The 13369-nt window shown below is 41.1% G+C and overlaps 1 protein-coding gene across 2 annotated transcripts; it reads right to left on the bottom strand.

The window, feature by feature from the left end:
* Positions 1-5685: 5685 nt before the first annotated feature.
* On the bottom strand, positions 5686-9131 carry tob1b (transducer of ERBB2, 1b). 2 transcript variants are annotated; one of them, XM_031753327.2, is made up of 2 exons: positions 8902-9131; positions 5686-7850 (listed from the first exon to the last, which is right to left on the bottom strand). In XM_031753327.2, the coding sequence occupies exon 2, from the start codon at positions 7680-7682 to the stop codon at positions 6681-6683; it is 1002 nt and encodes a 333-aa protein (XP_031609187.1). In that variant the 5' UTR covers positions 7683-7850; positions 8902-9131; the 3' UTR covers positions 5686-6680. The 2 variants fall into 2 exon arrangements, with proteins under 2 accessions (XP_031609187.1, XP_031609188.1); XM_031753328.2 differs by having other exon boundaries at positions 8907-9131.
* Between the last annotated feature and the right edge of the window lie 4238 nt (positions 9132-13369).

The raw sequence follows: 13369 nt of genomic DNA, 5'->3' as shown, positions 1-13369 counted from the left end.
TCTAAGAAACTTTAGCACAGCTGAGAAACAGTCCATGACATCTGAAAGGGTCCATTTGAGCCACTATGGAGACTTGGAACTGGACCTTCCCCAGATTGACTGACCCCGGCAAAATTACCCCATGAGTGCAACAACTCATCCAGGATTTCACAAAAGAACCCAGAACAACCTTTAAAAACCTGCAGGCCTCACCTCCCTCAGTTAAGATCAGTGTTCACAATACAATAATAAGAGAGAGCCGGGGCAAAAATTGCATCCATGGGAAAGTTGAGGCGAAAACCACTGTTGACAAAAAAGAACACAAAGGCTCACATTTGCAAAAAAAAAAAGGTCTTGATGACTCCAAAGGCTTCTGGGAAAATATTTCATCGACAGACTAGACAAAAGTTTAACTTTTTGAAAGGTTTAAGTTCCGTTACATCTGCTGTAAAACTGACACAGCATTGATATACAGAAAATCACCAACAAAGAAGTTCTGCAAAGAAGAGAAACCAAAGTTTCTCCTACTTCCTTACCTTCTGGAGGTATTTGGTTGTGGCTGACTTTCATGCTTTTTTATCGTGGGCTACCAGGGTACTTGTAGCTGTCCTGTATATGTACTATTCTACCTTCTGGCAACTCCAGACCATCATTCAAGATCATCTTCCCTCTCTTTTTGCAACCATTTGGTGACTCTTACCCAGTCTGAATAACATCCAAATGTCCTCGTTGTAGATCCTTGTGATCCTGATGGATCAGTGAGTCGAAGTCTCTCTCCCTTCTGGCATATAGCTTTTTTGCAGTTTCTCTTAGCATTGCACAGACTTATAACCAGCAAACTGCCCAAATCTCTGCTTTTACAGAAGTTGTCCAACTTGCTGGTGATCAGTTAATCAAGTGCATTTGATCACCTGACTCTGATTTTCCCTCTGAATTTGTATAGAAGCAGTAAGGTTTTTCCACAGGACTGCATAGTCCTGCAAAAGATGCAGTATTTTATTACTCAGAGCATTCAAACAATTTACTGAGAGCTGTTTCTGCTGTATAATCTAACTTAGCTAGTTTTCAGGGTTAGTGCTAATAAACAACCAATGGTTGATAATACATTATTATCAATTACATGTTCACACATGCAATGCCTGAATATACACCAATAGTGAAATAACATTAAACAATCAGCCAAACATTTATATTTTTACTACTTGTTTCAATTTTAAACAATGTTAGACGCCAGTCTGGAACTCATTTTTCCAAATATACAGGTATCAAATCAAATCACTACAATTCAAGAGCTTCTTTTAACCTTAATGCTACCAGATTCCCTCAGTTTGCTATGCTAAGCTAAATAAAAGCTGCAATGCAATAGTAACTGTAAAGACAAGAGCAAGAAAGTCAACAATCATAAAATAAAGAACAAAAAGTGTCCCACTTCATTCAGTTGCATGAAAAGTATGAAAAGTTTTCACAGCTTTTCTATTCGAGCTTTAAACGTAGATCTGAACAGGTAATTTTGTTAAAGTAAACTAACCACCTGCTATTTAACATGAACACATGAGTTCCTATCTGTTCTACTTATCTAACTCTTGGCTCAAAAGCAAATACATTTAGAAATGTCAGTCTTTTTTATTAAATTTCAACTCAAAGTTATTTCAGCCCTTATTGCTCCTTATTGTACCAACAAACACAGGCAAAGAAACACCCTTCAAAACAAACACTAGTCCTACAACACTACAGGGCTGGGCCTGCAAGAGATACAGTATGATAAGGCCCTTTGAGTAATAAATGCAGTTCATGTCAGGAATGTATCTGGAGGGGGGCACACTGTGGAACAGACAAGATGGAGTCACAGCAAGGCAACACCCCTCACCACGGGAGTCTCCCAGCTGGTGTGACACCAGACCATCTGTGGACCTGTTTATCCCAGAGAGCTGAGGTGGTCATGTGGAACCGAATGTGTGTGTGTGTGTGTGTGTGTGTGTGTGTGTGTGTGTGTGTGTGTGTGTGTGTGTGTGTGTGTGTGTGTGTGTGTGTGTGTGTGTTCTGAATATTGTTTTCCACCTAGATTGCAAGGCTTCATCGACTTCATTACCTATATTGTAATGCAACGGTTTAAGCTGAGGACTAAAATAGTTTCTCTGGTACATGCTGACCCAGTAAACTAGAGCAGTGCATAGTGTGCAAAATGGACTTGCTCCACGGCTAGTTAAATGTTCCTGTATTTACTGAGCATACAACACTCACTTAAATGCATCCAGAATTTCAGGGGCATGTTATCGGACAAAAAAAGGGAAGAGCAGGGTGTTTCTGCAAAAAAAGAAGGGAAAAAAAAGCAATGACATTACTCACGGCATCAGCCGAGAATGTTTCCAGTACAACTGTGTCTCACAAGGGTGGACTCGAAACTAGCAAAAATCGCTTTTCCCTCTAATCCTCCGCGAGCTACTCCCACTGAGCCCTGCAGGAATTAATTTGCAATGCTGGGGATTCTGAGCAATTTATTTGCCACAGCAATCTTAACTGAGATTTGGATTTCATTATAGCAAACAAGAATTCAGAAACAGATGTATACCACTAAGGCCTTTTCCAGTGTTTCAGCTCTGTGCAAAGCTGCATAAGACATTACTGAGGGTTGCCATGATGACATGTACATGATCATCCAGAAATGTAGCAGTGGAAAGCACATTTACTGAATACTGAGTACAAATTGTATGGAGTACAAATACTTGCACTTTAGATAGGTATTTCACTAGCTGGGACCACATCCTTGGTAACGATAGGCGATGAGGGATGAGGAAGTGTGAACTGGTGCTGCGGTTTGGGGAAGGCCTCAAAGGGGACTGGCGACGGCTCCCGGGCCGGGCAGATCCCCATTTACTAACGAGAAATGAATGAAGGAAAGGAAGAGAGGAGAAGAGAGGGGAAAATGGGGGGGAAGGGTGGGGCATGAAAATGAGAACAGCAGGTATTGGAGGTCTGAGGCCGGAGGGGGCGTGAAGGAGGAGTGGTCCCGCTCCTGAAATTCAGATGATATCTCCACTTATAGTTAATGCACAAGGGAATGATACGCTTAAACACACTGAACAACCAAAAACATTACAAACACTGACAGGCAAAGCGATAAACATTGTTGTTCTCTCTAAAACACAAAGATCTTTTGTAATCTAACATTCATATAGATGTTACTATTAAAATTACTATTACCACCTAAATATTGTTGCACAACGCCCATGGCAAAAGCACTCCCAGATGGCAGCAGCCTCCCCCAGCAGGATAATTCCTCCACCACACCACAAAAAACACTCCAGGAATGGAGAGTCCAAGGTGTTGACGTGGCCACCAAGCTACCTAAATTCAACATAGGATGACCCGATGGACCCGATTACAACACACAGCAACCAAAGAAGGCCAGATTCCTTGTGCCAGACACTACAGGACACCCTTAGAGGTCCCAAGTGACCCACACATTTTTAGGCAGCAAGTTTTAATGTTATGGCTGATTCTTGTATGATAAACTTATTAAACCATAGACAGTGCCTCCAAACCATTTTAATCTTTGAGACTTTGTAGTAATAAACAGCATCAACTACATGCCTATTGGTCATTTCAATTTCAAAAGACAAAAAGAAGAAAATATGTGACCCCCAACATGTTTTGAGTGGTCAAACATGTCTAAAAATAGGAGAAGAATAAGACTGACTTATATATAAACAAAAGGTGAGACAAAGAGTGTGTTTGGGTTGGACACTAGGATGCATTTCTTACCTGCTAAACTAGTCTAAGATTTTGGGAACTATGCACTATGGAACTGGTTTGTCAGGAACAAATAGACGTCATTTTATCTAATCCATCTATAGCCTCCTGAAACCTGAGTGCTTGTTTGCATTTTTTTATTTCTTCTAGCTGTTGTTGGGACTGATAGTATAACATTAAATGTCACCTAAGAGCTATTTATCAAACTTTCCCAAAGTCCTTCATTAGAAAGCACAATTTTTTTTATATTTGCACACAATAACAAATTTATTTCATTCAACAAAATTATCAGGCTCGATATAATTAGCCCCTTGAAAACCTGACCTTCTTATTAAGACATGGCACAAAACACTGCTGTGCAAAGATGTGCTTTAAGTTTGCAATGCTCAAAGCTTATAAAGTCAAGTTAAACCTGAGGGTTATCTTCCAGTGTACACGTACTATAAAAATGTCAGCAAGTGTTTGAGCTGTCACTCGAGAAAGCATCACACCAAAAACAAAAGAAATCCGTTTAGACTTGAGAAATAGAATTGTTGATGCTCACAAAGCAGGAGATAGACATACAAAGTTATCAGAGCGTTTCCAAGTGTCAAGAACTGGAGTGAGAGGCATCGTCAAGAAATTCAAAGACGAGTACAGAACAAGCCCGGCAGAGATAGGAAGCAAAGGATTTCAAAGACTTCAAGCCAGACTGAACTATGCTAAGGACAAACCTGTGGAAAGATTACCCATACTGGAAACGCTGGGTACGGATTGTTGCTTTGTCTTTCAACACGACAACGACCCGAAACATTTGCTGCTCCTGGAGAGGAATTACCTCCAGAAGACCAAAGTGAAGGTTACTGACATGACTTTAATCCTACTGAAAATCTGTGAGCTGAACTGAAGATGAAAGTCCCTGCCAGAAGAAATCTGAGAGATTTCCCAACACGCCTTTCAAAGTAAAATAACGTAACTGTCGAAAATTATACTGGGATGTTTGGAACAGCTGTGTTAAATATTCCTTGCTCTGCTTGACAGCACTTGGGGAACACTCTTTTTAACATGATTTTTTATAGGGAGGCTAATAATGCTGTCGTCATCTGAATTTTAAAGTATAACACACAAAAAATCACAATTTTAATACAGTGTAAAACACTTTATAAAGCATAACGAAGTATAAGGTGCAGAAAAGTCCAAATTTAATATCTCCATATGCGGACGCAGGGTCTCAGCAGGGTGGGTAAATGCTCTAAACCTGAAACAAAGCTGAGCATCTCCTTTCCTGGCCTCATGTAATTACAATTAGCTTTCCAATCTTTGTTGTAACTGAATTTTCTTTTCATTGTGATGCTTTCCATGATTTTTGGTTTCTTTACAACCACTGGATAAAAAGCAGACTGTCTAGCAATGTTGACTTTTGAACATCAGATCCGTTAAAAATGTGGGACATTGCGTTAATATGTGGGAAAAGGGAGCAAGGCATTAAAAGTTCGGTGAAATCCCGCTCTCTTGGGAACTAAAAGATAAAGCAATCACACTCAACTACATGTTAAAACCATCTCCATTTTAGCTAGCTAAAACAGGAACATGATATCAGTCATTGCCTTTCTTTGTCTCACACTGAAGTGCAATTAAGTCACTAACCAGAGCAACACACTTGCTTTCCTTTAGTGTAGTGACACCAACCCAAACATTCCTCAAAATGAAAGACAAGCTGGGTGACATTTTTATTTGTGTGACGTTTCATTCTGCTGTGACACATGACACACACACAGTGGAGAAAAACCAATGCACACCACCCACCTTTACAGCCATGATTACAAAGACAACAGATCATAAACCAATCCAGAGTTTACTGCCAGTTTTAACCTTGTTACCCTTTTGATAGGGCAGCACCACCATAGCCACTCACACGCTAAATATTAAAGAGAAGTCGGCATATAAGAGGTAATAAATAAGTCCACTTCCCACAGATCATGTTCAACTGTAGTTTATTTTATTAAAAAGACCAGGGTGCAAATATGAAATTAAAAAAAATAAAGACAAGCATATAATTTTTAAGCATTTAATACAAACTTAACAATATAAACTATTTCAGTCCCTCTTGACATGTAAGACACTGACTCAAAATACTTTGTTATACCTTAATGTTTTTGTTTGTTTTTTTATCAAGTATTGCACAATGTAGGTACAAAATTAATATTCATACGATTACATTTTGTCCATAGTATAGCAAAATCTTTTAACTTCTTAACAGAAAATACAATTCATCTTTCAGAAAAAAGCAAATATTCCTACACTTTACTTCCACCACTAAGGAGTACTCTGTACACAATCTTCAGAATATTTGATGTATAGTATTTTTTTATTTTTTATTTTTTTTTAAAGATGGATTTCTTTAACAATTATCTTTAAAAAAAAGAAAAGGAAAAGCTGCTGCAGCCATCACAGATCACTGGAGTAGTAAAAAGATATAAATGCAACACCATGTCATAGAAACAATATATACTCTGATATCTTACAAACTCTGTACTAAATTAAATTATACAATTAGAAAAAGACCAAGTAACCCCACTTAGAAGTGCCAATTCATAAAAATCAGCCTTGTCTTACCACCTGTAAAATACTGTAAGAGGCCAAAACTTGAAGCTTGTGTTTTTTTTATATTTTTTTTATCTTATTTTAAAGTTATTTTCCTCAACATAGTAAAAAACTTTGTGCTTGGTTGGCAAAAAGAAATCAAGAAAAACAATGATGCATGTTGAATTGAAGTAACCAAGCTTGGATGTGTTTGTACAACAAGCTTTTAGTAGAAACTAACTCAAGGGGGCATGGTCAAAACACCCTTGGGCACATGCGCTTTATTGACTAGACACTACATCCTTAAAGTCCAGTTTCTAAGTGTGCGTTTTGTTTTTCCTTCTCTTTGAGCCACCGTCATTCATAAATAGCATCTTCTGATGATGAGCTTAGTTAGCCATGACTGGCTGGAATTGCTGGTTAGAATACTGCATGTTGCTCAGACTGAAGTTGAGGCCATCCATAAGAGACTTGTCGTTGAGGCTTCCGTAGGCTGCAAACATGTCAAAGGCATTGTTGTACTGCAGTGGGCCAAGCCCCAGGGAGCCCTCCCCGGGGAACACGGCTCCAGGGCTGGACTGGCCCTGGAGGCTGGGGAACACAAACTCCTTGGCGTTGGGAGAGAGAGCAGAGGCTTTCTGCTGCTGCTGCTGCTGACTCAGGCCGAGCCCGTACAACGAGTGCATGGAGGTGGAGATGGCTTTCTGCTTCAATAGGGTGTTGACATTCAGACCCAGGTTGTTGGTAGGGGAGGTGCGGGCCACCTTGCTGCTACTGCCGCTGTTGCCGTTACTGCGTCCGCTGCTCTTCATCTTAGTGGAGCCAAATTTGGTGGCGGCGAAGGTGGCAGTGGTGAAGGTTAAGGGCTGGGTGGAGCGTGGCATAAAAGATGGGCTTACAGCAGCAGACTGCCCAAAAGGAGGGGAGGGGGAGCTGGACTCTGAAGAAGCCCCGACAGGGTCGCTGATTGGCATGAAGACCTGGGCCTCAGGATTAAAGCTGTTCTTGATCTCCTTGTCCAACTCGGACCCATTTTCATTGTTATCATCCACGTATAGCACCTTAACCGGTCCCTTTTCCCCGATCTGGTAGGAAACCTCAAACGGGTCAATCCACACGCTAAGGTCCTGAGGAAGATTATTCCGGACGTCTTCGATGTCCAGCCCGCTCTCTTTGGCTGCCTGCTCCACCACAGGGTCCACCTTCTCCCCTACATGGATGCACCTGAACCCCGACCCTTTGTATGGCTTATCCGGATACCAGTGGCCTTCATATTTTTTCTTCAGCTGTCTCTCAAGCTCTTCACCAAAGATATTCACTCGTCGTCGAGGGAGTTTGTTGTATAAATAGGAAATAATAAAGTTGAGGGCTACTTGAATTTCAAGCTGCATAGCTGCTTTCAGTGGCAAGAGGGCTTCTTTTACCGTCACAGGTTTGCTTTTTCCTCCCACAAAGCGTTGCAAAAAACCTCCAAGGCAGCAGTGATGAGTGTAATGAAAAAGCTCAGCACGTGTTGCCGAAACAAATATCCGTCCTGCAGCAGAGTCGAAGTCAGGATCCTGAAATGGAAAGAAAAGGGGACGCATTATAGATGTGCAGCTCTTCACAGCATAACACAAGAAAAGCAAAACAATTATCAGTTTGGGTCCCTTCAAAAACAAAAACAACATTTTAATCACTATCCACTTCCTTCCCTCTCTGCACAGCAATGCTGGCATCGCAGCTGTACAACAGCTATAAATACATACAGGCCACTGACTCAGATGGTGTCAGCAGTGCGTGCTCCCCAGCGGTCTAGTGTGACAGATAAGTGCACCCATGGTTGACCTCTGCAGAGGGCGGTGGATGTAATGGCAGGTGTCAATAGTGAGACGGATTTTCGATCGCTTCGTTTTCGCACTGGACATGTTTAGACAAACTCCAGCCTTCTTTAGTTGGATAAGCTTCATTTTAAATAACCCAGCCGGGCTATTCCAGCGCTTTCACCCCCGCTGAGCTACAGTAGGTAGGGAGAGGAGCACGTACACACTCGCGAGGAGAATTGCTGTTACATAATCATCATTCAAAGTCTAACCACGGCCATAAAACCCTCTGTTACAGCAGAGCAAGAGCGTACGTGACGCCGTCAGCGCTGTATACACATAAACTGTCCGCTTTCTCACCCCGTCAGCTCTGTCGCTGTCGTCCACCTAGCATTAGCTGGCCAACTTAATGATGGGTGTGAACTGAAATGTGGCAAGCTAGCTATCAAGAAGGCAGATAGTGTTAATGTTTAGCTCGCCCAGCTGCTTATCAGCATTACCTCGCGGTGACATCGCGTGTGCCAGCCGCAAGATATGCGCACAATGAAAGTCGATCGTAAGAGACAGTCAATGTCACCGTTAACGACAACGTAAGACGAAAATTGGCGTTTTAGCCGGACTCCGGTCGACACCAAGCTGTGTAGCATTTTAATTAGCTAGGAAGCTACAGCTTGAATACTCGACAAAAATACTTTCGTTTAATAACATCGCTGATTGCGACACTTAGAAAACTAACAAGAGATAGTGATGCACGGCTGTGTCAGAGTCCGAGAAATTGATGTTACGGCGACGGTACGTTAATATTTACCTTACATGGAATCAGCAGGTCCTTCTTGCACGAACCAGAGTCTGCTCCAGGAAACGTTAGAGTCTACACAGCTTCTAGTGTCACTTTCTAAAGAAGATAGAAAATATTGTAGCGCTCCAGGCGATTTTCTTGCTTCCGTGGGGTTATAGTTGAATTCCGATTTGCAGGCTTCTAAGCTTACTCCCCACAGCCTGGGAGTTTTTACAACTCTGCCCTTTAAAACTTGGGCTTGTTTGTTTTTATAGTAGTCCTCCGCCACGGACATGGAATGGGGTGGTGATGCGGCTTACAGGGGTCAACACCCAGTAACGGGTTTCTATTGGCCAAGCGCTTCGTCGTCACGAAAAACCACACCAACTACAGCTGTGACTGGATGATTTTATGTTCAGTCAAACACAGGGTTCTATTTACGGTAGTGGTTTGCCTTTCATCTGTTATGGACTACTTTATCGGAAAAAAGGTTTTAACTAAAAACCATTTGAAACCTGTGCGGAGAAATATGATTTTTATTAAAACAAAAACTATTAAAAATATAATACCTGCATGGTTGAAAGGTAAAGAACTGACACTGACTGTCTTTTTATGTGACATATCCTCTTGAGGGCTCTACATCTCAGTGATTGTGCTCAGTTGTGCATAAAACATACCGCTAGTTATATTTATTATGATAAAAATTTCGAATAGTCAGTATAGTTATTGCTGACAGCGAGTAACAAGGCTGAAATGAGACCACACTTGGCACCACTTCTCCCACTACAGGGTTAAAGGAAGCTAGGATAACCACTGTGGCGGAGGGACACACCTGTCACTGGCTTTGTTCCCTGCTCCTCACCAATGACATTTTGATGTTCCTTGAGTGTAAACCTTGCTGAACAGCATTCTCTTACTATTAAACAACACGATTCAAACAAAACAGATTTTGTAATTGTAAAATAAAAATAATAAAATAATAATGCTGTCATTTTTCAACCCGTGTCCCTGCCATTGAATTCTCTTCATTATAAGGCCTGTGGACTGTGAAATTCATTAGTTACACATTGAATCTTGGCTGCTCTCCTGCCTACGTGCAGGCTACTTGTTTTTAGCAGCTGTGCAGTGCGGGGCTTACACTCTCCCCTGTCAGACCCAAGGTGTTTGACGCCACAGTCTGCTCTTACCTAACATGGGCTCCCGCACTCCCATGTTTGCACAATAAATACAATGCCACATGAATTATACAGCTGTGAGGGAGGTAGCGGGGCAGGAGAGTAAGAGAGGAGGAGGGAGAGAGGACAGACTGTTCTTTAGAAAGGGGGGGAATGACTGAGAAACAAAAGTATCTCTTCCTGACTCAAAAAATATCCCACTCATTGCTGTATGCCATGTCTGTTAAATCTGAAAGCTGATTTATAGCTGCCAGCTGCTTACAGGCTCTCTAGAGGGAGCAGCAGGGAAGTCAATATAATTTCAGAGGAGTATACGATTGATCTGAATCAATCATAATTCATTTAGATAGTCTGTTGTTTGAGTATGTACCATGCCAAATCATATAGCAGTAATAAAAAATAGGCACATTCCTGTTCTTGTTCCCCTGTTCAGTTATGTATATATATACACGTGTGTGTGTGTGTGTGTGTGTGTGTGTGTGTGTGTGTTTTAGCGTGATTTTTTATTTTCTTTTATAGATATCTATCTATAAAAGAAAATAAAAAATCACGCTAAAACATAGATAGATAGATAGATAGATAGATAGATAGATAGATATAATTCTATCTATCTATCTATATAATTCATTTCTAATAAAGTGTGTGTTTGTGTTTTGTGTGTTTGTATTGCTGATTACTTCATTTCTTACTCGTGACTCGTTTCTAAAAATAATCTCTTAAAAATCCTGTATAAGTTAACCCATATGTGTGCACTCAGAGGTTAATTGTGGCTTATCAACAGGACGGTTGATGGTTAGCCCAGCATCACATCCCAGCACCGTAAACAGTGCTATAAAATGCAGTCAGATCATAGCCAGAGGGCTGCAGGGTGCTGCGGGCACAATGGAGAGTTCTTCCAGCCTCCAGATTGAGACTCAGCAGGGGTGAGAGATGAGCCCCCACCCACCAACGAGGAGCATGTGTGACGGATGACCCGAACAGAAACTAAACACACCGTGGGGGCCTTGGAGACACACCAAGGCCACCAGAGCAGGGCAGGCTTTGTTTTTTTTTTGTTTTTTTGCCTCCGCTTTTCAAAGCACAGAAAATGTGCGACTATGACCAAATGTTCAGGCATGTTTCAATTTGCACTCAGCTGCATCACTCTTCAGCAAGAAATACGTGTCTCCAGCGCCGTACCAAAAGAATGAGCGGGCCTGCCTATCCTCCCACTGTGTATACTCGATACACAAGTGTTAGTTTTGGCGGTGGACAGGTGGAAAAATAGCCCCACACCGTGCTTAACAATGACTTATTTGTTATTCTCCACTAGAGTATGGATCTGGAGCGCAGGGAAAGTTTCCTCCTCTTGTTGCAAGTCTCCCTGGCTGGAACCTGGAGGTAAACACAGTTAATGAAGTAAGATGTTTTAGCGTGATTCTTGCAGATTTTTTTTTTTAAGTGAAGTTGGTCCACATCAAAGTTTTTCAGCCCTTCTCATTACAAAGCCGTGAAATCCTTTTTTCCTCTCTGGCTTTGCAGCTGCACACGAGATAAATTCCCAGATGCACTCAATGGATTTTAATTTGTTATGCGTAACCTTATGTGACTGATGTCTGAGATGAAATGAAATCCAACATTGGGCAGAAGAATATCTGCCACACTTTGCTTGCTTAGTGCAACGATATGAGTAAAAAAAATGCTCCAAAGACCATGTTTTATGGGAAGAAAGTGGCTTTTGGCACATGAAATTAATAGAACTGGCACAAAAGCAATGCTCATGTGAACATGGTGTATAATGAAATGTGTCACAGGCTGCATTCATTTCTTTTGGTTATTTGACTAACAATGAGATGGCTTGGATAGATGTATTAGATCCTGTTCTTACCAGCAGACTTCAAAGCTCAAACACTATTCTGAACAACGATTTACTCTTTCATGCCTCACACGAGGGCTTCCTTTCTATCCTGTTTTCGGAATTTTTACCTGTAGGGAGGAAAAGAACTGACTTTTTTATAACCCCTTTCAATCTCAAGTTATAGTAACTCATTGAGCTGTATTTTTTTTCAGCTGGTTGTGTTTTTAGCAGAAGATAAAAAGGTATCATTTGAAATGAATAGGCTGCTATAACAAACTACCGACTTTTACATTTCCATTACTTCTTCATTAAAGGCTGTGCCTCAGATTAATGTGTCTACATATCTTTTTAATTCAGCGTTTTTTGACCTTTTGGTAACAGCAGCATAAATATTTATGTTTAAACAGGAACAGCAACCAAAGCATGTTTTTTATTAAAGCAGCCATAATCAATATTTTTATGTTAACAAGGGATTACTGTGTGTGTGTGTGTGTGTGTGTGTGTGTGTGTGTGTGTGTGTGTGTGTGTGTGTGTGTGTGTGTGTGTGTGTGTGTGTGTGTGTGTGTGTGCCCTTAAGTCTTACTCTCACTGTCCCTCTTTAGTGTGATTTCTGGCAGAGAGGTAGCTGTGTGAATTGAAAAAGCATTGTTAGACTGTACCTTGTGATACCCATTCAATATCAAATACTTAACAGAGCAAGCTGGTGACTAGCTGCTGAGCATTTAGCAACACAGACAGAAGTTATATCTCACTGGAGCTCATTGCAACCAAAAGCTAAAGCATTTGAATACTGGATTTAGTGCCAAATAAGAGAACCTGCAAGCACAGCATATGTACACTTTGTCCCTGCAATGCTACTGTTTGCATTAAAGCACCATGGAGTTGGAATTAGTGCCATCATGCAGTCAAATTGTATCCATATGATGAACTAAACTATCCATTCACTGATTTTCTTAACCACTCATCCAATCCAGGGTCATAGGGTTCATATCCTGCCATAGAATCAGGGCAGATAAACCCTGGTCCATCACAGCAAACCAAACTAATGGTAAATGGTGAATTGACCAGTATGTGTACTGGTATGTATTTCCACTTACATATTCAACTCAGAACTCTAAGTGCTTTTTACTGCAAGTCTCGTTCACCCAATAACACACACATTCATATAAGTGCCTTTTTCTATACCTAAGCATACACACTTACACTCCGATGGATGCGTTGGAGGCACACAGGTTTCAGTATCTTACCCAAGGATACTTTGACATGCAGACTGGAGTAGTCGGGAATCGATTTACATCCCTCAGACTTGAGCTCCTAGTAGACTTGTGGACATGGAAAGTATAATAAGGTCAAACTCAAGAGAGTCTAAAGTCTTCTAATATAAGATAGTATTAGCCACTTAGGCAACACAGACCAGGTAAGGGTGTTACAGAAAACTGGGAGATTGGAGTTTGAGTTTTGTCTCCAATCCCTTTTAGGTTTTGCA

The sequence above is a fragment of the Oreochromis aureus genome, linkage group 8 (genome assembly GCF_013358895.1).
Source record: "Oreochromis aureus strain Israel breed Guangdong linkage group 8, ZZ_aureus, whole genome shotgun sequence".
NCBI classification, from domain to species: domain Eukaryota; kingdom Metazoa; phylum Chordata; class Actinopteri; order Cichliformes; family Cichlidae; genus Oreochromis; species Oreochromis aureus.
This window is presented reverse-complemented; position numbering and strand designations above follow the sequence as displayed.

Coding starts and splice junctions, on each gene's coding strand:
- tob1b (XM_031753327.2), bottom strand. CDS start 7,682: ATGCAGCTTGAAATTCAAGTAGCCCTCAACTTTATTATTTCCTATTTA.